The sequence below is a fragment of the Corvus cornix genome, chromosome 21 (genome assembly GCF_000738735.6).
Source record: "Corvus cornix cornix isolate S_Up_H32 chromosome 21, ASM73873v5, whole genome shotgun sequence".
NCBI lineage: Eukaryota > Metazoa > Chordata > Aves > Passeriformes > Corvidae > Corvus > Corvus cornix.
Window position 1 is genome coordinate 395,139 of NC_046350.1, and position 21,614 is coordinate 416,752.

The window sequence follows — 21,614 nt, forward strand, 5'->3', positions numbered from 1 at the left end:
CCCTTCCAACTCAGCACGTTCTGTGATTCTGTTTTGGCTTTTTGCTAAGTCGTGTTTATCCAAAGTCAAGGACATTTTGCTTGTCTCGTGCTCTGACAGTGAGGAGGTTCACAAAGGAAACTGGGAGGGAGCACAGATGGGACAGGTGACCCGAACTGGCCAGAGGGATATTCCACACCACAGAATGCCCAGTGTATAAACTGGGGGGAGTTACTGGGAGGGAGCTGATCTGGGTTCAGGAAGGGGGTCTGACATCAGTCAGTGGGTGGTGAGCAAACTGCATCGTGCATCACTTGTTTTCCTCTTTATTATTGTTGTTATTGTTATTATTGTTGTTATTGTTGTTGTTGTTATAATCTACATTACTACTGTATTTTACTTTATTTTCAATCATTAAACTGTTATTTTTTTCAACATACAAGTTTTACCTTGATTCTCCTTCCCATTCCACTGGGGTGGGAGGGGAAGAGAAGGGGGGAGTTGAGCAAGCTGCGTGGTGCTGAATTTCCAGCTCAGCTGAAACCCACAAGAGTTGGCTTAGGGAATATGGGTTGGACGAATGGGTGATGAGGAGGATCAAGGGCTGCCTGGATGGCAGAGCTCAGAGAGCCATGATCCAGTTGGAGGTCTGCATTCAGTGGCTTGCTCAAAGATGAATACTGGGTCCAGTCTTATCAACAACGTGTTTATCAACAACCTGGACAGAGCTATGGAATGTACCCTCAGCAGGTTTGGTGATGATATGGAACTGGGGAAGTGGCTGATCCACCTGAAGTTTGGGGGACTGGGTGACATGCCTGGGGGAGTGGCTCATCCACCTTGAAGGCTGTGCTGCCATTCAGCAGGACTTTGAGAGGCTGGAGAATTGGGCAGAGAGAAACCTAATGAAGCTCAACAAGGGCAGATGCAGGTCCTGCCCCTGGGGAGGAACAACCCCACGTACCAGCACAGGCTGGGGGTGACCTGCTGGAGCAGCTCTGCGGAGAAGCACCTGGGGGTCCTGTGGCCAACGAGCTGTCCTGGAGCCAGCAGAGTGTCCTGGGGTCCAAGAGGCCAATGGGATCCTGCAGTGCACTGGGAGGAGCATTGGCAGCAGGTCAGGGAGCGACCCTGCCCCTCTGCCCAGCCCTGGGAGACACACCTGGAGTGCTGTGTCCAGCCTGGGCTCCTCAGCACAGCAGGGCCAGGGAGCTCCTGGAGCCGGGGCAGCGGAGGTGAGGAAAGGCCTGGAGCATCCCCGTGCCCAGGACAGGCTGAGGGAGCTGGGGCTGCTCAGCCTCGAGAGGAGCCCCAGCTGAGAGGGGCCCTCAGCCCTGGGTGTCCCTGGCTGCAGGGCGGGCTCAGGGCAGGGCCAGGCTCTGCTCCGGGGGCCAGCAGCGGCCCCAGAGCACCGGGCAGGAACTGATGCACAGGAAGTTCTATCTGAACGTGAGGAAGAACTTCTTGCTGTGCGGGTGACACAGTGCCCAGAGAGGGTGTGGAGTGCCCATCCCTGGAGGTATTTAAAAGCAAACAAACAAAACACCAAAACACAAAAGGACGGAATCCTGTTTCGTGTGCTCTGGGATGACCCTTCTGGACCACACCAGGGCTCTTCCAGCCTGGCTCCCTGTGTGATTCTGGGACTCTGAGGCGGCGGCGCTTCCGGGCAGCGAGCGGTGGTTCCGGGGCAGAGCGGCGGCTCCGGGAAGAGACCGGCAGCGGCTCCGGGGATTGAGCGGCGGCTCCGGGAAGAGACCGGCAGCGGCTCCGGGGATTGAGCGGCGGCTCCGGGAACAGACCGGCAGCGGCTCCGGGGATTGAGCGGCGGCTCCGGGAAGAGACCGGCAGCGGCTCCGGGGATTGAGCGGCGGCTCCGGGAACAGACCGGCAGCGGCTCCGGGGATTGAGCGGCGGCTCCGGGAAGAGACCGGCAGCGGCTCCGGGGCAGAGCGGCGGCTCCGGGAAGAGACCGGCGGTGGTTCCGGGGATTGAGCGGTGGCTCCGGGAAGAGACCGGCGGTGGTTCCGGGGATTGAGCGGCGGCTCCGGGAAGAGACCGGCGGTGGTTCCGGGGCTGAGCGGCGGCTCCGGCAGCGCCCAGGGCTCCGGGCCATGGAGGAGCAGCAGCGCCGGGCGCTGCGGCGCGGGCGGGCCCGGCTGGTGGCAGCGCTGCGGGTGGAGCCGCTCTGGGACCCGCTGGAGCAGCGCGGGCTCTTCACCCGGCCCATGCTGGAGGAGCTGCAGGTGGGCCAGGGAGGGGGACACTGAGCACCGGGGGTGGCCCGGGGAGGGTCCGTGTTCCCTGAGAGCCGGGGACGGGCGTGGCGGGGTAGCTCCCGCATCCTCTGAACCCAGGTGACAGGCCTAAGGAAGCGTCCCATGTCCCCTGAGCCCTGGTGACAGGCCCCCATGTCCTCTTGGGCCCAAAGAGGGAACCCATATCCCCTGAGCCCCGGTGACGGGTCTGGGGGTGGCCTCCCAAGTCTTCTCACTCTGGTGACAGACGTAGGAGGGATTGTCCTGTGTCCTCTGAAGTCCAAGGGAGACCCCAGGTCCCCTCACGCTGGTGACAAGCTCATAGGGGAACTCCATGTCCCTTTAGCCCTGGTGACAGGCCCAAAGGGATGGCCCTGTGTCCCCTCACTCTGATGGCATAGCCTGGGGTTGGTCCTTGTGCAGATAAGATGTTTGAGAACCCCCCACACTTGTCCCTTCTTGTCCCCAGCCCCAGGCAGTGCCAGGTGTAGGGCTTTCTGTTCGTGTCCCAATCCCAATCTCGTGACACCCTTAAGGTGTTCCCGTTTCCCTCCCTGGTTACAGGTGCCAGGCCTGGGGGTGTTTTACCCCGTCTTACACACTGGTGACAGCCATGGGGTGCCTGTTTGTCCCCAGGGTCCAGGCTGGGGGTGCTCGCTCTCCCCCTTTCCCTCTAGACCCTGCAGTGGGCTGGGTGTCCCAGTGGTGACTGTTGTTGTTGGAGGGAGGTCAGGGCTGGGGGTCTGGTGGCTGCTGAGGGTCTCTGTGACTCTTTCTACTGGGTTTTGCTGTTGTTTACCCCGTGTCCATGTCCTGGGTGCAGATCCCGCATTCCCCCGTTCAGATTGGTCAGAAGGGCTGCGCAGGCACTGCATGATCACTTGTTTTTCTGGGTTTTTCTCCTCTGCAGAGTGCTGGCAGCCGAGGAGAGCAAGCCCGACAGCTGATCATCGACCTGGAGACTCGAGGGAAGCAGGCTTTCCCTGCTTTCCTCTCCATCCTGAGGGACACCGGGCAGGGTGACCTCGCTGAGATGCTGATCCAGGAGTGCGAATCCCGGCCAGTGCTGCCGCAGCTGCCGGACCTGCGGCCCGTGGAGCTGGAGCTGCGGGAAGAAAAACAGCGTAAAAGTCAGCGTTGAGTGTGTGAGGTGTTTTTGGCAAACAGCACCATCGGGGGTGGCAGCTGTGGGCAAGAGTCTGGAAAGTCATGATTTTTATTATCCTGGTAGAAGTGACTGATGGGAGAATCATGGAATCCCAGAATGGTTTGGGTTGGAAGGGGCCTTAAAGCTCATCTAATTCCATCCCCTGCCATGGGCAGGGACACCTTCCACTATCCCAGGTTACTCCAAGCCCCGTCCAACCTGGCTTTAAACACCGCCAGGGATGGGGCCTCCTCAGCTTCTTGGGGCAGTCTGTATGTCCTGCTCTCCAGCAGTGGAAGCTTTTGAGCTCAGACTCATCCTCTGTGGTTTTGTCCCATGTCGTTACAGATGTGACCCCTCACGAACATTTGTCTATCTCAGTCCAAGCCGAGAGTGAAAGACCTCGAATACCTCCTGTGCCAGCCCGGGGTAAGCCACATTCCAGGCTCTTCTAGAAACACAGCATGCCAAAAGCTCATTTCCAGTTGACACTGAACTGCGCTGTAAATCAAATCTCTCCTGATGGGAGAGGGTGTTTTAAAGTCCTTGCAAGGAGTTCAAGAGACAAACTGAGGCCTTCCTGGAGTTTCAGTGCTGCCGGATAGTTATTTATTAACTCTTATCAGAGAAACAGAGCCACTAGCGTGACCCAGGCATAACGCAGAGCAGAGAATGCTGGAGAAAAGTCCCATTATCAAGATTTACACAGCCTTTTAAAGATAAGTTAACCAGTGGTTACTAGAAACGTATATTATTTTCACTTTCCTACCAATTATTCAGTAACATGGCCAGGAACTGCGGAATTTTTTGTCCAATCATCCCAAACTACTTTTACTGCAGAATATGGAGTAGTAGAAGAAGAAGGTTTGGAGAGCAACAACAATCCTCCATTTTGATGTTTTTTGCTCTTATCTATTTACTACAAAGAGAAGCCCAAAACCTCTAAATTTTCACCCTGTGACAATCTTACATAGTAGCCTATCACCTAATTCACACCACTGTATTTTCTAGTCTATCACCTAATTCACAACATTGTATTTTCTAGTTCCTGTCTGATCGCAGGCAGTTTTTTCCAAGGTTGGAGGTTAAAACAGTGTTGTTCAGGGGGTAAAAACCCTTAAAAACAGGCAGAGAAATATTCACGGCACTCTGGGTTCCTACACCAGTGTGGTGGGAAGGGGAAATTAATATGTGTTGGGAAAGATGTGAGCTCTAGGAGTGCGGTCTCGTTGTGGAGTGTGGTGAGCTAAATCCTGTGTCTGTTGTGTGTTGTAGGTTCAGCTGTTGACAAGAGGAGCCGTGACCTGGTTAGTATTTGAGTAGGCTGAAAGTGTTCCCTACCAGGCAAAAGCTCTGTGCCTCACGGGTGACTCAAGAAAATACCTCTGGAAGAGCTGGTTCTCATTTTGTGTTAGCCGAGCAATTGCTCCGAGGCTGTAACAGGGCTGAGGTCTCGGGGTGGGTCAGTCATTAGCCAGATCCTCCTTAAGACTACTGCAGCAATACCACAAATTCTTGGCTTCTTGTGGTGAGGTTTAATGATGATGCCTAAAAAAAATTCCCAGAAATTTCAACTTGCTGTGGGAGATGCTACAGATAAAGCAGCAGCCAGTTTCTCACAAAGGTTTTCCCCAGTTTAGTGGGTTGTTTTTTGTTCCCGGCTGCTGATGAGAACATGTGTGTGGAGGATGGATGCTCCTACCCGTCCCTAAGTGTAGAGAAATGAAAAAGCTGTGAAATGAGCCACTTTAAGGACTCCCATACCTCACTGGCATTGTATCCTGCTGGATTAGCCAGCAAGCACTTGGAATAAGAGGGAGTTTAATTGTGACATGTCCCTGCCAGGTTTATGAGATGAAAACAGATCCCTGTGGACACTGCCTGATCCTCAATAACGTCAATTTCTCCAGAGACTCGGGTCTCTCGACCCGAGAAGGCTCCGACATCGACTGTGAGAAGCTGGAGAGGCGCTTCAAGGCCTTGCACTTCACCGTCCTGACACGGCGGGATCTGAAAGCTCAGGTGAGGCTGGTTGTGTCCTGCTGACACGAGGGATGAGAGGTAAGCCCCTGGAAACGATGGGAATGCTTTAGGGGATGTGTCTTGTGTTGGCAACACGCCAAAACCGCCCCCAGAGAAACGATGAACCACTTGCATCCTCTTATTTTATTGTTGTGCTGCAATTGCAGAAGGAGAGAGGACCTTGCACATTTTCACCCCTCTGCCTGAATGTTGAATCTGGGTTGTGATTTGTAGGGAATTGGTGAGGCTGTGTTTTTGGGATAGCTTGGACAGCTGTGTGATGTCTGTCTGTGCCATCCTTGGCTGTTACTGGAAGCATTGGGGGAACTTGATCATCTGAAAGTAAAACGTGGTTCTCTGCTCACCCACGAGCTCCCAGTCAGAAGCAGCGGATTTCAGCAGATAAATCATGTGGAAATGTGTTTTGGTTCATGGTGCTGTGTTGTAAGGAGTGCAGAGAGGTGAGAAATCTGTGTGATTAAAGCAGCCAGTGTTACATAAGGGCAGAGACACAGAAATACTGACTCTCTGCCATGGCTTTTGCCAGCTGTACTTGGGGCTCATGTTATCCTGTGGCAGAGATTGACCAGCTCCTTCCACATGGCAGCACAATTAGAGCAGGGCCTGGCAGTAACCTGTAGCTGAGATATGGTTCAAAAAACTCTCATTGCAATGTTTTCCACACAGGAAATTGTTTTGGAGCTGCAGAAGCTGTCACGGCAGGACCACAGTGCTTTGGACTGCTGCATCGTGGTCATCCTTTCCCATGGCTGTCAGGTGGGTTTGTCCCATCTCTCCCTTTGTTCCTTAGGTGTGGGAAGGGCTTAATTCCCTGTCCTGTGGTCTCACACAGGGTGAGAGGGAAGTGGTCTGTCAAAACCTTGTTCTGTCATCACAGTGCATTTCAAAGAGTTACATCCTTATTCTGGATTAAAGAAAACAGGAGCCTCTCTGGTGTAGTCTGATCCAGTGGTGCCAGTGGACAAGTGTTTCCCATTTTCAAAGTTGGGGCTAATAATTTGAACTGAAGGGAGGACACTCAGCCTCATGCTATGGTCATTCAGTCCTTCCTGTTCTCCAGCTCTGACAGTGAGATGCTATTAGCACCAAAGCTTGTTTATTCCAAGTCAGTTCTTGAAGGATGAGGAGAGGCATTCTTAGGAAAATGGTGTATGGTATGTGCCCATTGTCCCAGAGGATGAAGAACTGCTTTGCTGGAGGAAGTGGGATATGAGTTGGATATAGAAGTTGGATTGCTGGGTTTTAGTGCATTTCAAATGACTCCTGGGTGTCTTCTCACCCTGACTTGGCCACAGGGATTCCCACAAATGCCAGGATTTGTTCTGGTACCTTTAGGCCATGAAGCACCTGATGGGAAAGGGGCTCCCTCGGAACTGGCCTTGCCTTCCGTGTCACTAGGTCCTGCATTTTCCTCTTGCAGACGAGCCATATTCAGTTTCCCGGAGGCATTTACGGAACGGATGGAAAACCCATTCCCATAGAAAAGATTGTGAACTATTTCAATGGGTCCAATTCCCCGAGTTTGAGAGGAAAACCCAAACTGTTCTTCATCCAGGCCTGTGGTGGAGGTGAATCTTTGTGTTGGCTCCGGTAGCGTTGGGCTGCGAAGATGTGGTCAGGCTGTGGCTTTGGCTCCCTTTCTGTTTGTCACCTGCCCCTCTCTCCAGCTGCCTTCTCACTCCAGCTGCCTCTTCTCTTCCCACGTGCTGAGAGGCTGCTCCAGCTCTTCTCATGGAATGAGGAATTTTGTATAAACCGCCAATGACTTCGACTCAACCAGTGCAGCCGAACAGCCAAAGAGCCTTATTTTGTTCTAGGGCCTTTGTCCTTTTCTTTCCCCCTCTCTTCTTAACGTTGGATGTACAGCCATGAATCGCTTAGGTGGGATGAACGTCAGGAGCTGTCTTGTTGCTGCTTTTTTCAGAACAAAGAGATCAAGGCTTTGTAGTGGATTGTGATTCGCCTGAAGAGGAAGCTCCTGGGGGTTCTTTGGAATCGGACGCGACCCCGTTTCGGGTGCCATCGGATAACGTGGATGAGCCCGATGCCATCGCCTGTTTGCCCACACCCAGCGACATCTTGGTTTCCTACTCAACTTTTCCAGGTGAAGCAGCCTGTGCAAATCCTTTGCTGAGCATGGGGGAATTAGCAAAACAGTTGGAGCTTTGTGGCCAAAATCTGGGGCGCTTCAGGACAACATGGCTCTGTTGGAGCAGCAGGAACTCGTTGGGATGAGAACAGCAGGTGGGTTTTGGCATAACATTCTCCTTCTTTCTCTGAAGGTTTTGTCTCCTGGAGGGAGAAGTCGAGTGGCTCGTGGTATGTGGAAATGCTGGACAGTGTGCTGGAGCAATATGCCCATTCAGAAGATCTGCTGGGCATGTTAGTGAGGGTAAATGTTCTTTTTTTTCCTGCTTTTTGTGGATGAAGGGAATAGTCAGGGGTGTGATCAGTTGGAGCATGGAGGCCTACACTCAAAAAAGGAGTGAGGATACTGAGCGTTGAGTTTAGGGACGGGCTAATTGGAGGTCCTGCAGAGAGGTTTAATTACAGAGAAAGTGTCTGGCCTCAATCTGCCAAAAATCACTGGAGGTTCCTCCAGTGAGGAGTAGTCCTGGCAATACAGGCTTTAATCCCTCTGAGGAAATTGCTAAAAAATGTCATGGCTTGTCCTATCCAAGCTGATGGGGTTTGGGTGCTGCTGTAAGCTTGTCCTGGGAGTGGAGGAGAACAATGCACAGGGCTGTGGAACGAGTCTGGCTGATCAATGTCTTCCTTTGTGTGCCTTGTTGACTCGATATTGCCAAAGCTGGGTACAAGTGTAGGTGCCCCAGACACTTACTCTGTTCTCCATGGATAGGAGAAAAGTCCAATGTGAAGGGAGAGAGGACTTACAGAATCACCTTGTTGTTGTTTTCCGGTCATTGTGGTGCTTCTTTGGCCACCTTGGCATGGCAGCTGTTGATTTCAAGGGGTGGGGAGAGCACCCTGTTCCTCAGCCTCTCTCCTGTTCCCAGGTGGCAGGTGCTGTCTCTGCCAAGGGGAGGTACAAGCAGATGCCGGGATGTTTCAATTTCCTCCGTAAAAAATTCTTCTTCGCATGCGACTGACACGTGGGCTCCGAGCCCCCTGCCAAGCGCTGGAGATGTTCCTGTGGCTGAATGAAATCTGTGCCCACCGCCACCCGGTGTCAGTGCTCCCTGTGGATTTTGTCTGTGTGTCCAGATGTTTGTCTGGAGAAACGTGATCTGCGAGCACTGTCTTTGCCGTGGAGTAGAGATGAGATGGAGGTTGTGCTGTGCTGATGGGAAATGTTGTGGATGGAGCGGGAAGTCCCTTTCCTGGAGAGCAGAGCCAGAGGAGAGCACTTCTGCCTTATCCTGACACGGCCACACTTGGCCTCAGAGTGTTTTTCTTTGCTGATCATGATGTTTGTGTCCTGTGCTTCCCGGGTAACTGATTGATGGTATCTGATGTTCAAGTGAAATGGGATGAGTTTTGTAGTCAGTGTTTCTAATAAATGCAATTAAAAAGCAAATCTTTAGCTGTATTCCCTTGTCTGTTGCATCTCCTCATTGCCATTTCAGTGCCTCCTGAAGGCTCCTCTGAAGTGGGAAGAGTAGGAACCTTCACTCGTGTCTGCTGTTACTGGGTCATTTCTAATGTGGCTGTGCCCGCCTATGGAGTTCCAGCAGGAAACTGATGAGGATTCATTGGAATATCAGAGCTGAGGTAAAGTACTTGAGGAGCTGCTGCAGTGATGGCCGTGGGTCAGAAATCCAGCATCTCTGTTGGATTTTGAGGAGGGAAAGCATCCTTGGAGCCACCCTTGGGAGGTGCAGAGGCCTTAGGGTAGGTCTGTGCTGAGGGGTGCTTGGGGATTTCCAGGGAACCTGGGAATATCCAGTCTGCTTCTGCAGTCACTGAGTATTTCCATGCTCCTTTGGGAGCATTTCAGGTGGTTTGAGGGTGCTGCAGGAGGGAGCCAGGGCTGCCTGGAGCGCCATAAGGAGGCTCCAGCTGGAGCTGGGGTGTGGCTGTGATGGCCTTGCCTGTGCTCAGGGGTTTGTGAGAGCTCATGGTTGTCTCCTTCCCCATTCCCCTTCCCCATTCCCTGTGGGGTGGAGTTCTGGGTTGCCCTGTCCTGTCTTGACCAGTTTTGTACAGAGCACCTGGATGTGCAGGTGATCCTAGGGCTGATCCCACCTCCTCTGGATCTGTTCTCCTTTGGGAAAGGTGACCCTGCACTTTTCCCCTTGCTTATTTCTCCAGTTCTCTCACTAAGGGAGCATTGGGACTGGGGTGTTCCATGGGCACCCTGGCTGGGGTGGGGGTGACTTTGTGCAGAGATGGCTCCGCCTTGTCCCTTTCCTTCTTTCCATGATGTGGACTACAGTGGCTGCTCCTTCCCCAGGGCATCCCTGGCAGAGGTGAGAGCAGAGTGGGAGCACTCTGGCAGCACAGGTGGTGGAGGGAATGTGGTGGGGCTGCAGGATGACCCCCCAGGACCAACCCAGTTCCCTCAAGACCCCCACTGTAAATCTGCTGCCGTCAAGTAGCCCAGTACCAGCAAGATCCCCTGATCCGTCCCAGGGCCAGCCAAGACACCTAAAACCTCCTGGGGTCAGCCAGAGGCCCTATAGCTCCCTCCCCCAAGTTCCCTAGAGCCCCCCAGGACCACCAGGCTGGATTCCGCCACTCTCCCATCAAACCACCAACCAAGCCTTGAACCCTTTGGTTTGGCGATGGCCATGGCTCTTCTCCCAGCTGGGAGCACCTTGTGGGATCTCTGCCCACCTCGGGCTCCCCAGGACCCTGCCCAGCCTCACTGCACGATGTGGGGGCTCTCCCCAGCACACAGGCAGAAGCCCAGGACCACAAGAACACAGCCCCCTGTTTCTGCTCCACGGCATCCCCCTGAAAGATCACATGAGACCAGCTCAGCACTATTGCCTTTATCACACTCAATACTTGTGCTCCATGCTGTGTCCTCAGTTCGCGCTCATTTTCTGCCAAAGACAAGACACGAGAGGCTCATGGTGAGACCCCTGGCAGGGCAGAGGCAGCGTGGCCAACCCCCTGCATGGGGGGAGAGGAAGGGGCACCCACCTCGTTGATCCAGTCGATGAAGGCGGACACCCGGGTGAAGACCGTCGGCTTCCTGATCATGTTGCAGCTCAGGCCGGAGCCGAAGCTGACGATGCCCTCCACCTCCCAGATGCCATCGTCGCGCTGGCAGTTCAGGGGGCCACCAGAATCGCCCTGCATGGAGAGACAGTTTGAGCCATTGTTTCTGGGCACTTTGTCGACAACCCCACATCCCACCCAGCACCCGCCACGCCAGCTCCATCCCTCCCCTCCTTCTTCCCCTGGGACCTGTGGCCCTGCACTGCTCCAGCACTGCTGTCAACCCCACCCTGGGCAGGGGGCAGGTACCACGCCTCAGTGGTGACACTCACGTTGCATCCAGAGACGACGCCGTCACCACCGGCGCACACCATGGTGGTGCGCACGTTGCTGCCCCACCAGTCCCTCTGGGAGCAGGTCTCGTAGTCCACCACGGGCAGCAGAGCCTGCTGCAGGACGTCAGCCAGGGGCCCGTTGGCTGCAAGGACAGTCACACCTCACACCCTGCACACACACCCCCTTCCTGGGGACCCCCTGGGCACCCTCCTGGGGACCCTCTGCTTACTCCTGATGCGTCCCCAGCCGGTGACGTAGCAGGGGTAGTCGTTGGGCAGGATCTTGCCAGCGTCCGGCAGGCAGGCGGCACGGATGGTGTCACTCTCCTGCACCTCCTCTGCCAGCTTGATCAGGGCAATGTCGTTGCTACAGGGGGACACGGACCATGAGGATGTGGTCCCCAGCTTTGTTGCCCCCCACCCACTCTTGGACACATCCCATCCCGTACATGATGAGGAAGGAGTTCCATTTCTCATGGACGATCATCTTCTCCACACCCACGGCCACAGAACCGGGCTCGTCATTCTCACTCAGGTCCTGCTTGCCCAGCACCACACGGTAGGTCAAGGAAGAGCTGCCAGGGAGAGAGAGGGCATGAGAGACCCCACAGATATCTTACCTCCATGGCACAGATCCCCCCCAGCACCCCAACACCCACCTGATGCAGTGGGCAGCCGTCAGCACCCACTGGGGGGCAATCAGGGTCCCGCCACAAGTGTGGTACCAAGACCCATAGCGGCTGTACTGCAGCGAGATCTGCGAGGGCAGAGGCACAGGGTCAGAGCAGGAATGTCCCCCTCCCTGTCCCCATGCCCGTCCCTGTGCCCCCTTACCTGCCATGGCCAGCTGTGGGCTACGGCATCTTCACCGCCCACCACGCGGGCACCCAGCTGTGGCGGCACGGCCGGCTGGCCGCATCCGTAGGCTGTGTGGCACCCGGCAAAGGGACATCAGAGGCTGCCTGTGCCCGTGCCCAGGGCCACGGCAGGCCCCACGGTCCTGTCCCCGCTGCCCCGAGCCCTCCCCATCCCCTGCACCCACCGTAGCCCAGCAGCACGACGAGACAGACGGCTCCCAGCATGGTTGTGCTGACCAAAGGTGCTGCGGTGGGGCTGCTCACCCCTCTTATGGTGTCCGGACTGCCAGGGACCTTGGAGTGGCCCCGCCTGCCACTGACATGTGGGGACTGTCCCACGCTGGGGGCACAGGGGCTCCTCAGCTCCTCATTGCCCCATCTTATCGCACTCAGCGTCCCACCTGGGAACGGCCACATCTGCCCGTTGTGTGCTGGCACCATGCTGGGACACGGCAGGGACACCTGGCCCTGCTCTTGGAATACCTCCTGGGGCACGGCTGGTGGGCAGCCCCCCACCCACGATGCCATCAGTGAGGTGCTGGCCCCAACCCTGAGCACCAACTGCCCCAGGACCCTCCCTGCCCCAGCCCGTCACTCCCCCAGGGACAAGGTGCTTCCTTTCCCGAAGTGCTCATCACTGGGTGCGTCCCTGTCAGTGTTTGTTCACCTTGTGTACCCATCCTTGGCATGTTTGGGTGCATGTTCCTGGCCGCTGCCTTGGCTGTGGCATCATCTTGGATGCCGGTGGTACCTTCTGTACTCGGGAGAGCCTGGGGGTGTGTATGGCTGTGCCATGTACGACTATGAGGTGCATGTGTGAGGATTTGGAGGGCTTTGCTTTGCCTTATGTTGTCATTTTAGACTGTTGCGTTTATGGTTTGAAGCTGCAGAGGTTTATTTTAGGGGTTTTTTTGTATCTGGCTGGTGGTGGGTGCCCCAGGGCAGTGGTGGGGGCCAGTGCCCGTCTGTGGCTGGAGAAGAGCACCTGGACGTGTGCGGCTACTTCTACCAGAGGGAGCCAGGGCCACCCAAGCACCCCAAGAGGGTCCAGCAGGAGCCGGGATGTGGCTGGAATGGCCTTGCCTCTGCCCAGGGTTTTGCAAGAGCTCAGTGGCACATGTGGCCCCTTCCCCATCCCCCTGTGGTGTGAGATTCCGGGTTGCCCTGTCCTGTGTTGGCTACTTTTGCACAGAGTACCTGGGTGTATGGGTGATCCTGAGGCTGATCCTGTCTCTCCTTGACCTATTCTTCTTTAGGAATAGTGACCTTGCACTCTTCCCCTTGTTTATTTCCCCAGTTCTCTCACTAAGGGAGCATTGGGACTGAGGTGTCTCGTGGGCACCCTGGCTGGGATGGGGGTGCAGGGAGCTGCTGCTTGGCTTTGTGCAGAGATGGCTCAGTCTTGTCCTTTTCCTTCTTCCATGACATGGACTGCAGTTGGCTTGTCCCTTCCTGGGACATCCCTGGTGGAGGCCAGAGCAGAGCAGGAGCACTGCAGTGGCACGGGTGTGGTGTTGGGGCGTGTGGCGGAGCTGGAAGATAGTGGGGGCTCAGGGAGAGATGGGGGAATGCTCTTTTGGGGTTACTCCGTGGGCCCCACTGCTCATCTCCCTCCTCCTTGTGTTTCAGTGCTGGATGTCCCTGAGGAGAGCCTGGGATGTGGACTGGTGTAGGTACAAAAATGCTGTTAGTGAGGATCTTCTTGTTATTTTTCTAAGTCCGTGAGAGACTTTTCTCTCTCACAGAAGAGGTAGCAGGGAATGTAAACAACCAAGCCACCTGCAACCTTGGAAAGTCTTGTTTATGGTATAGTAGAAAATATTTTGATAATGGATGTTTTAGGATTTTGGCCAATCACCCCCAAGGGGTGGCTGGTCCTTTGTCCAATTAGACTATGAAGAAAAAAGTCTATAAAAGAGTTTGTAAAATAATTAAATAAATCAATCTTGCTGCACAATTCCTGCCTGCTGGATCTTCTTCTCCTCCTCCTCCCTATAGCTGCGGGACACGGTGATATACCGTAGGAACCAGGCCTGCGGTAATATTTGGTGCTGCCCGACGTGATTTGCACTCTCTGACGTGTCCTGCTGCTGCGAGCCAAGCCGAATTCCTGTAGAGGTACGCTGTTCCTTTACCCCCCCGGGACCGGGAGGTCCGACAGAACTGAGAAATGGCGAACAGCGGCTCACAGAACGACGCTGTCGTACTGGTCTGGAAAGGTGTGTTTAGCATATTGCAAACCTCCATTCCTGAAAACTCAGTTCGGGAATTATTAGACTGGGCTACTTTAAAAGGGATTTCCATGGACAGAGATACTGCCCTGGACTTTGCCTTATGGCAGGAACTCGGCTCTGCTGTCCGACACGAGCTCCCGACTGGGGAGCCGGCAGCGTTAGGATTATACAAAACCTGGCGTTCATTATTTTTTCTGCTGACAGCCCTTGACTGTGATAGCAGGGCTGGATCGCCTGTCTCGGTGATAAGTGACGGAGGAATGTCCGAGGGGGGCCCCGCTGACTGGGCTTCTGGGGCAAGTGATGGTGGATTCGGAATAACCCCCCCGGCTCCACAGGCAGAGCCTGCGCCGGCTCACCCTGCACAGTCTCAGGACTCCGCAGCCCCCAGGGACCCCGCGCCGGCAGAGGCGGGGGGTCAGGGCAGAGGCAGGGCGCACAGCCTGCCTTGCCGTTCGGCTGGACGGCAGCCACGGCTTATCCAGGGCCGCAGATCAGCGGCTTAGCCAACTGGACGCCCAGAGAGCGTCCTAGTTCGGTTCCGTATGCACCTGGATCTAACTTAGCGGGCGTAGCGCCGGGCGTGCCCCCCCCGGGACTGCCTGGCTGTGCTCCGCTGCCCTCCCTGGCGCTGGACTGTTCTGCGCAGTCGCAGAACCGAACCATGGACCTTTTTATGCAGCATTTGCCCTTTCTGGCAGAGCTGCGAAACCTATCCCGTAGGATGGAGGACTTGCTCAGCCTGTTAGAGCGGCGAATGCCTGAGCCCGTGCCGCAAGCGGCGCCAGCACCGGCCGTGCGGCCCGTGCCCCCCCGCCAGAAGCGGGAGACGCAGCTCTGAGCTGAGAAACGGCGCGGCCGGCGGCGAAACCGGGAACAGCGCTGCCGCGGGAAAACCCGGAAGCGGCGGCGGCTGCTGAGCGGCGGGCAGAGGTGGCGGCGCCGAGCGCGCCCGGGGAGCGTGAAACAGCAGCGGAAGCGGCGGCCGTGCCGAACGCGGCTGCTGTGCGGGAGACAGCCGCGGCGCCGGGCGCAGCCGTAGCCCCAGAGTCGGCTGCAGCTTCAGTACCGGCTCGGTCGGATCTGGCCGAGACGGCCTCCTGTAAAGAGACTGCTGTAAAAACTGCCGCGCAGCCAGCTGCAGTCTGTCCTGTCTGTTCTGGCTCTGGCGAACTTAGCCAAAGTGCCTCCCCTCCCCGTACATTTCTGTTCCCTCCCAGCACCCCAAAGTTGCCTTTGCCTGATGATTCCTCGTCAGGCAGTGAGGCAGATGAGGTTCTGGCCCCAGGTCGTCAGGCGGCTGTAGCCGCGCGGCGAAGAAAAAGGCTGCGCCGGTCTCGCCCTTGGACCTTTCCGGACTGCACGGTAACAGTGCGTCCGACGCATCGTAATCGCTTCCTAGAGTCTCTTAAGGTGCAAGCATTGGGGGAGGGTGACTGGAGGTTATTAGAAATCCTTGGACTGCCAAATAGATCTGAGGATTCTGGGGGTAACCGGGGAGCTGTTACACTCCATCCGCAGGCTGTGCCCGACGTTCAGGATGGTACTGGTTCCCCAAAAGAGATCCGAGCTTTCCCAGTGTATAAGGCTCTCCCAGATTCAGGAGAGCATGACAAGCATGAGGTAATTGCTTGGAAAGTTGCCCAGGACCTCCAATCCAAGGTGGCACAATATGGGCTGGGTTCTGCTGAGGTTATGCAAATAATAAGGGTGATAAATACAGATTTGCTTTCTCCATTTGATATCAGACACTTAGGTCAAATTCTATTTCAACCTGTACAATTTACAGTTTTTGAGACAACCTGGAGAAAGCTGGCCAAGAAGACTGCATTAGCAAATTTGCAGCTCCCTGCTGCTGATCCTAGACAGACAGCAGGAGTGGATGCTTTGATGGGGACTGGTCCCTTCTCTGATCCCAGCCTACAGGGTAACTTGCCCTCTAGCATCCTGCAGCAAGCACAACAGGTCGGCATGGCTGCCCTGTTGAAAACCATAGAGTTGTCAGCACCCAGAAAGCGATATACTGAAATAGTTCAAGGGAAATCAGAGTCATTCCTTTCTTTTGTAGAGAAAGTTGCTGCTTCTCTCGAGAAGCAGGTTGAAGATGACGGGTTAAGACAGTTGTTGTTAAGGCAGTTAGTGAGAGATAACGCAAACGAGGAGTGCAGAAAAATCATAGATGCCTTACCAGGGGATCCTGAGGTAACAGACATGGTCGAAGCCTGCGCTAAGGTGGGATCTGGGAACCAGAAAAGGTCTGCTTTGGCTGCGTTCCTGCAGCCTGTTCACGCATCTTCTGGTCGTGAACCAAAGCAACCAAAACAGGTGAAGAAACGGAAGCGGCCTAAGCCTAGCCAAAAAGAGAACACACCAATCCCCCAGTGCAAAAGGTGTGGCAGGCCAGGGCATTGCACGGGCTACTGTAGATCCCGGACTCATGCCAATGGTCAGCCTTTGTCGGGAAACTTCCGCCGGGGTGCAAGGAGGGGGAATTGCTCTCCGATGCAGTCGCTCCCCCAGAGAGTGGCACAGGTACAGGCACAGGCCTACCCAGCCACCCTAGAGACGGCACCCAGGGATCAGACGGCACCCACGGATCAGACGGGTTTGACGTCCACACCGCAGCCGCAGTCGTCTTAGACTCTAGCGGTATTTATAAGGTTCCCTTGGATGCATATGGACCCTTAGCCCAGGGATCCAGTGCGATGCTGGTGGGAAAACCTGATGTTGCCCATCAAGGAATCTTAGTGCACTCAGGAGTTATTGATGCTGACTTTAAAGGTCAGATTTGCGCTATGGTCTCCACGCAAAAACCCCCTGTAACTATTCCTGAAAAGACCTGCCTTGCTAAATTGGTGCCTTTTAAGTCTTGTGTCCCCAGGATAGAGCAACAAACTCACGAAGATAACGGCAGTGGATCTACGGGACTTCCGCAGGCCTTCTGGACTGCAGACATCTCTGACCAAAGGCCACAGATGACATGTACCCTGATCCTGCCGAACGCCCGTCTGCCCCGGATTCAGCTTCGAGGTTTGATTGATACGGGTGCTGATGTAACTATCATCTCCTTCTCTGCGTGGCCTCCCTCATGGCCTTTAGCCCCGGTGGGATCGGCCATCGCAGGATTAGGAGGATCCACACAGAGCTATCTAAGCGAACGGCCTGTGGTGGTGAAGGACTCAGAGGGGCACACAGCTACAATCAGGCCTTATGTTGCTACCACTTCCCTTAACCTTTGGGGGCGGGATGTGTTGGCAGCTTGGGGTGTACGGATTGGGACAAATTTTTAGCAGGGGTCACTGTGTGTAAGGGCGCACAGCATCCTACACTGCCTTTGCGGTGGTTGACTGACACACCAGTCTTTGAGCCGCAGTGGCCCCTACCAAAAGAGAAGTTAGACGCCCTTCATCAGCTGGTTCAGGAACAGTTGCAACAGGGGCACCTTGAACCTTCTACTAGCCCCTGGAACACTCCTGTTTTCGTAATTAAGAAGAAATCAGGGAAATGGAGGTTATTGCAGGACCTCCGGAAAGTTAATGCAGTAATGGAAGGTATGGGGGCATTGCAACCTGGCATGCCCTCTCCCACCATGATTCCTACGGGGTGGGACATCCTGATCATTGATTTAAAGGATTGTTTTTTCACAATTCCTTTGCATCCTGATGACAAACCAAAATTTGCCTTTACTGTGCCTGCCATTAACAATGCTGAACCTGCTAAGAGATACCAATGGAAGGTCCTCCCTCAAGGGATGAGGAACAGCCCAATTATCTGTCAGTGGTATGTCGCCCAAGCTTTAGCCGGAGTTCGCAAGCAGTTTCCTGATGCACGCTGCTACCACTACATGGATGATATCCTGGTGGCAGCGTCCACTCGGGACGAGCTGCTGAGAATACAGCCTCAGCTGCTCGCTGCTCTGCATGCCTATGGATTAGAGGTAGCTCCGGAGAAAGTTCAACAGCATCCTCCTTGGAAATATTTAGGAGTGAAAATTTTGGACCAAATTATCCAACGCCAAGAGGTGCAATTCCCGGATTCAATTAAAACCTTGAATGATGCTCAAAAGCTGTTGGGTGTCATCAATTGGTTACGACCTTATTTAGGTCTAACTGCAGAGCAGCTTTCCCCTCTTTTTAATATATTAAAAGGGGACCCTGGTCTGAATTCACCTCGGGAGTTGACTCCGGAAGCGCGGCAAGCGCTGCAGGAGGTCCAACGGGCTGTTTCTGCTCGTCAGGTTTATCGAGTGGATCCCTCCATTGCTATCACTGTTTACATTACTATTCCAGACCTCCATCCTACAGGTATCATTGGCCAGTGGAATGCACAATGGCCTGATCCTTTGCATATCCTAGAATGGGTCTTTTTGCCTCACCAGCCAAAAAGGACGGTGACCACAGTGTTTGAATTGGTCGCTTCTCTGATAATCAAATGCCGTCAACGGTGTTTGCAACTGATGGCTGCGGATCCTGCAGTAATTGTCATTCCGATCTCAAAGGAATACTTTGAGTGGAGCCTCATCCATAGTGCTCCTTTGCAAAGCGCGCTGCAAAACTTTTCAGGGCAGATCACTTACCATCTGCCCAGCCATAAATTACTGCAGCTGGCAAAATCGACCGTACTTTCCTTGCGGCCGAGAAATAGCCGAGTGCCGGTGCAAGGACCCACCGTCTTTACGGATGGTTCAGGGAAAACTGGGAAAGCCATTGTTACCTGGAAGGAGGGATCGGAATGGCAGGTGCTGAAGGAACACGAGTCAGGCTCTGCTCAGTTAGTTGAATTAAGGGCTGTTACCATGGCTTTTCAGCGATTCTCACAGGAACCTTTGAATTTGGTTACTGACTCTGCTTATGTAGCAGATATAACTCAACGCTTAGATTGTTCACTTCTGAAGGAGGTGAACAATGCGGCTCTGTTTTCACTGTTGCAAACCTTGTGGTCTGCGATTCAGGCTCGAGTGCATCCGTATTACATTCTGCACATTCGAAGCCACACCAATTTACCAGGGTTTCTAACAGAAGGCAATGCCAGGGCTGACATGCTGGCCAACCCTGCGTGGGTAGGGCCTCAGCCTGACAAAATTGCACAAGCCAAGGCATCGCACGGTTTCTTCCATCAAAGTGCACATACCCTGCAGAAGCAGTTCCATTTAACGCCAACCGAGGCGCGCGACATTGTCAGCGCTTGTGCTGACTGTCACGGACTCGCTGCGCCTTTGCCAGCCGGGGTAAACCCCAGAGGGCTAAAAGCCTTGCAGATTTGGCAAACGGATGTAACTCACATCCCAGAATTTGGTCGGCTGAAATATGTGCACGTGTCTATTGACACTTTCTCCTCGGCTATGTGGGCTACTGCTCACACTGGAGAGAAGGGCCGTGATGTCATTGCCCATTGGAAATTGGCTTTCTCAGTCCTGGGCGTGCCAGCTTCTGTGAAAACCGATAATGGTCCTGCCTACGCCTCGGAGAAGACGCGGCAGTTTTTACACCTATGGGGTGTAGACCATACCTTTGGTATCCCACATTCTCCTACTGGCCAAGCCATTGTCGAACGCGCTCATGGTACCTTGAAGCGTGTTTTGGACAAACAGAAAAGGGGAATGCATGGAGAAACCCCACAGAGCCGACTAGCAAAAGCTTTGTATACAATTAATCACCTTACAGTACCACAAAATTCAAATAATCCTGTTATTCTGAATCATTTTCTCTCATTGCAGTCTGCAGGCGACAGACAGCTGCCCCGGGCAAAAGTCTGGGTACGGAATTTACTCACTAACCAGTGGGAAGGCCCTCATGAGCTTATCGTTTGGGGTCGTGGGTATGCTTGCGTTTCCACAGATACTGGGATACGGTGGCTACCTTCAAAATGCGTTCGCCCTGACCTACGGCAGCAGAGGCAGAACAGGCAACCTCCAAATGATGACCAGAACGCCAACCATCCAAATGGCGACCAGAATGTAGATCATCAGCCTAATGACTCTTCTGATGATGACCAGGATGTCAACCATCAGGCAGATGGTCCTTCTACAAGCAGAGACTGGGATGGTCCTTCCACAAGCAGAGACTGAATTTTAAATTTCTTGTTATGGAGTCAGATAGTTAAAGCCTTAAGGACATATTTAGAATTAATAACTGATGTAGATTTCTATTTAGGATTAATAGTAGAGTTGTTATCTTATAAAACAAAAAGGGGGAATTGTAGGTACAAAAATGCTGTTAGTGAGGATCTTCTTGTTATTTTTCTAAGTCCGTGAGAGACTTTTCTCTCTCACAGAAGAGGTAGCAGGGAATGTAAACAACCAAGCCACCTGCAACCTTGGAAAGTCTTGTTTATGGTATAGTAGAAAATATTTTGATAATGGATGTTTTAGGATTTTGGCCAATCACCCCCAAGGGGTGGCTGGTCCTTTGTCCAATTAGACTATGAAGAAAAAAGTCTATAAAAGAGTTTGTAAAATAATTAAATAAATCAATCTTGCTGCACAATTCCTGCCTGCTGGATCTTCTCCTCCTCCTCCTCCCTATAGCTGCGGGACACAGTGATATACCGTAGGAACCAGGCCTGCGGTAATAGACTGGCACCGTGTGCCAGGGCCGTGCTTCCCTATGGCTCTGTGCCATCAGCATCAGGATGCTGCTCAGTGTCAGGGGAGTTTGTTCATGTCTCGCAGGTGCCCCGAGCTCTCATTTCCAGGAGTGGGTAAAGACCACTTTTAAGATGTAATTTTTATGTAAGTGATTGTATGAGTACTGATATTTCAATAGGGAAGTAAAAGTGATGAACTTCACAAAGTTTTGCTGTATTCTTTTAAACTTCCCCTTATTCTCCCGTATTGTTAAATACTTAATAATGGAGACATCCTATAAAGTGTATATAAGGTGTTACACATTTAACAAAAATAAAGCTTACACTTCCCTAGGTTAACTTGTAGATTTAATGTGTCAGTTATAAAGCGTATGAACAGAATATAACAATAATTGACAATTAACATGTAAGTATAACAAATACGCATTAAACTCTATGCAGCCTTAGAGATTAAAAGTCGAGGCTGAAGTCACTTGGTTTGTTCAGATGGAGGAGGCTGTGATCAGACCTCACTGGAGGCTGCAGCTCCTCTCGAGGGGCAGCTCCGATCTCTGCTCTCTGTGACAGGGACAGCACCCGGGGGAGCGGCTGGAGCTGTGTCCAAGGAAAGACTGGATGTTAGAAAAAGGTTCTTCACCCAGAGGGACCACAACTCTCCACCTCCTCCTGGGCAAGGGGACACTGGTTGTTGGGGTGACACCCACTGCAGGGGAGTGCCCATGGCTGGCTGGGTGGGGCAGGGCTGATGCCCCAGCACAGGGGCTTGTGGCACTCTGGGGCCTTGCCCAGGGCTCTTGTGTCCACCAGACCCCCTCTGAGGATGGGACACAATGCACAGGCACACATACAACAGGCTGTGACACCAGGGTTCTGCACTCCCAGCCCCAACAACCCTCCCCATGGGACATGTGTGTACATGCAAGAGGGGACAGGGGCACCCCACATTGCCCAGCTTCCCATGGACAGCCTGGAACTCTCCATCCAAGAGAGCAGATCCTGCTGCCAATCCTATGCCAATGTCCCGAGCACCTGGCCCCATCCTGCTGTGC

At 53.9% G+C, this 21,614-nt stretch overlaps 2 protein-coding genes across 5 annotated transcripts; one reads left to right on the plus strand and one right to left on the minus strand.

Annotated features, from left to right (window-relative positions):
• Window positions 1-1,426: 1,426 nt before the first annotated feature.
• Window positions 1,427-10,624, plus strand: CASP9 (caspase 9). 4 transcript variants are annotated; one of them, XR_005603526.1, is made up of 11 exons: window positions 1,427-2,225; window positions 3,148-3,367; window positions 3,733-3,813; window positions 4,660-4,691; window positions 5,230-5,406; window positions 6,094-6,183; window positions 6,848-6,995; window positions 7,352-7,531; window positions 7,710-7,819; window positions 9,015-9,159; window positions 10,423-10,624. XR_005603526.1 is itself a non-coding variant. In XM_039564063.1 (10 exons), exons 1-10 carry the CDS (start codon window positions 2,094-2,096, stop codon window positions 9,048-9,050), a joined length of 1,206 nt encoding a protein of 401 aa, XP_039419997.1. In that variant the 5' UTR covers window positions 1,427-2,093; the 3' UTR covers window positions 9,051-10,543. The 4 variants fall into 4 exon arrangements, 3 of the variants coding, with proteins under 3 accessions (XP_039419997.1, XP_039419996.1, XP_039419995.1); XM_039564063.1 differs by having other exon boundaries at window positions 9,015-10,543; XM_039564062.1 differs by lacking the exons at window positions 9,015-9,159; window positions 10,423-10,624 and adding an exon at window positions 8,445-8,965 and having other exon boundaries at window positions 1,430-2,225; window positions 3,148-3,361.
• LOC120411109 (chymotrypsin-C-like) lies at window positions 10,368-12,281 on the minus strand. Its single transcript, XM_039564064.1, has 8 exons — window positions 11,932-12,281; window positions 11,724-11,815; window positions 11,549-11,646; window positions 11,339-11,464; window positions 11,120-11,256; window positions 10,887-11,032; window positions 10,537-10,689; window positions 10,368-10,436 (listed from the first exon to the last, which is right to left on the minus strand). Exons 1-8 carry the CDS (start codon window positions 12,272-12,274, stop codon window positions 10,419-10,421), a joined length of 1,113 nt encoding a protein of 370 aa, XP_039419998.1. The 5' UTR covers window positions 12,275-12,281; the 3' UTR covers window positions 10,368-10,418.
• Window positions 12,282-21,614: the final 9,333 nt, after the last annotated feature.

Bases quoted from the DNA above. Each gene is read 5' to 3' on its own strand.
- CASP9 (XM_039564061.1), top strand. From the start codon at position 2,094: ATGGAGGAGCAGCAGCGCCGGGCGCTGCGGCGCGGGCGGGCCCGGCTG. The intron at 4,692-5,229 runs GTTAGTATTTGA...TGTCCCTGCCAG, and splicing joins ACAAGAGGAGCCGTGACCTG to GTTTATGAGATGAAAACAGA. The intron at 5,407-6,093 runs GTGAGGCTGGTT...TTTTCCACACAG, and splicing joins GGCGGGATCTGAAAGCTCAG to GAAATTGTTTTGGAGCTGCA.
- LOC120411109 (XM_039564064.1), bottom strand. From the start codon at position 12,274: ATGGCATCGTGGGTGGGGGGCTGCCCACCAGCCGTGCCCCAGGAGGTA. The intron at 11,647-11,723 runs GTAAGGGGGCAC...CTGCCCTCGCAG, and splicing joins CCCACAGCTGGCCATGGCAG to ATCTCGCTGCAGTACAGCCG. The intron at 11,257-11,338 runs GTACGGGATGGG...GTCCCCCTGTAG, and splicing joins TGGAACTCCTTCCTCATCAT to CAACGACATTGCCCTGATCA.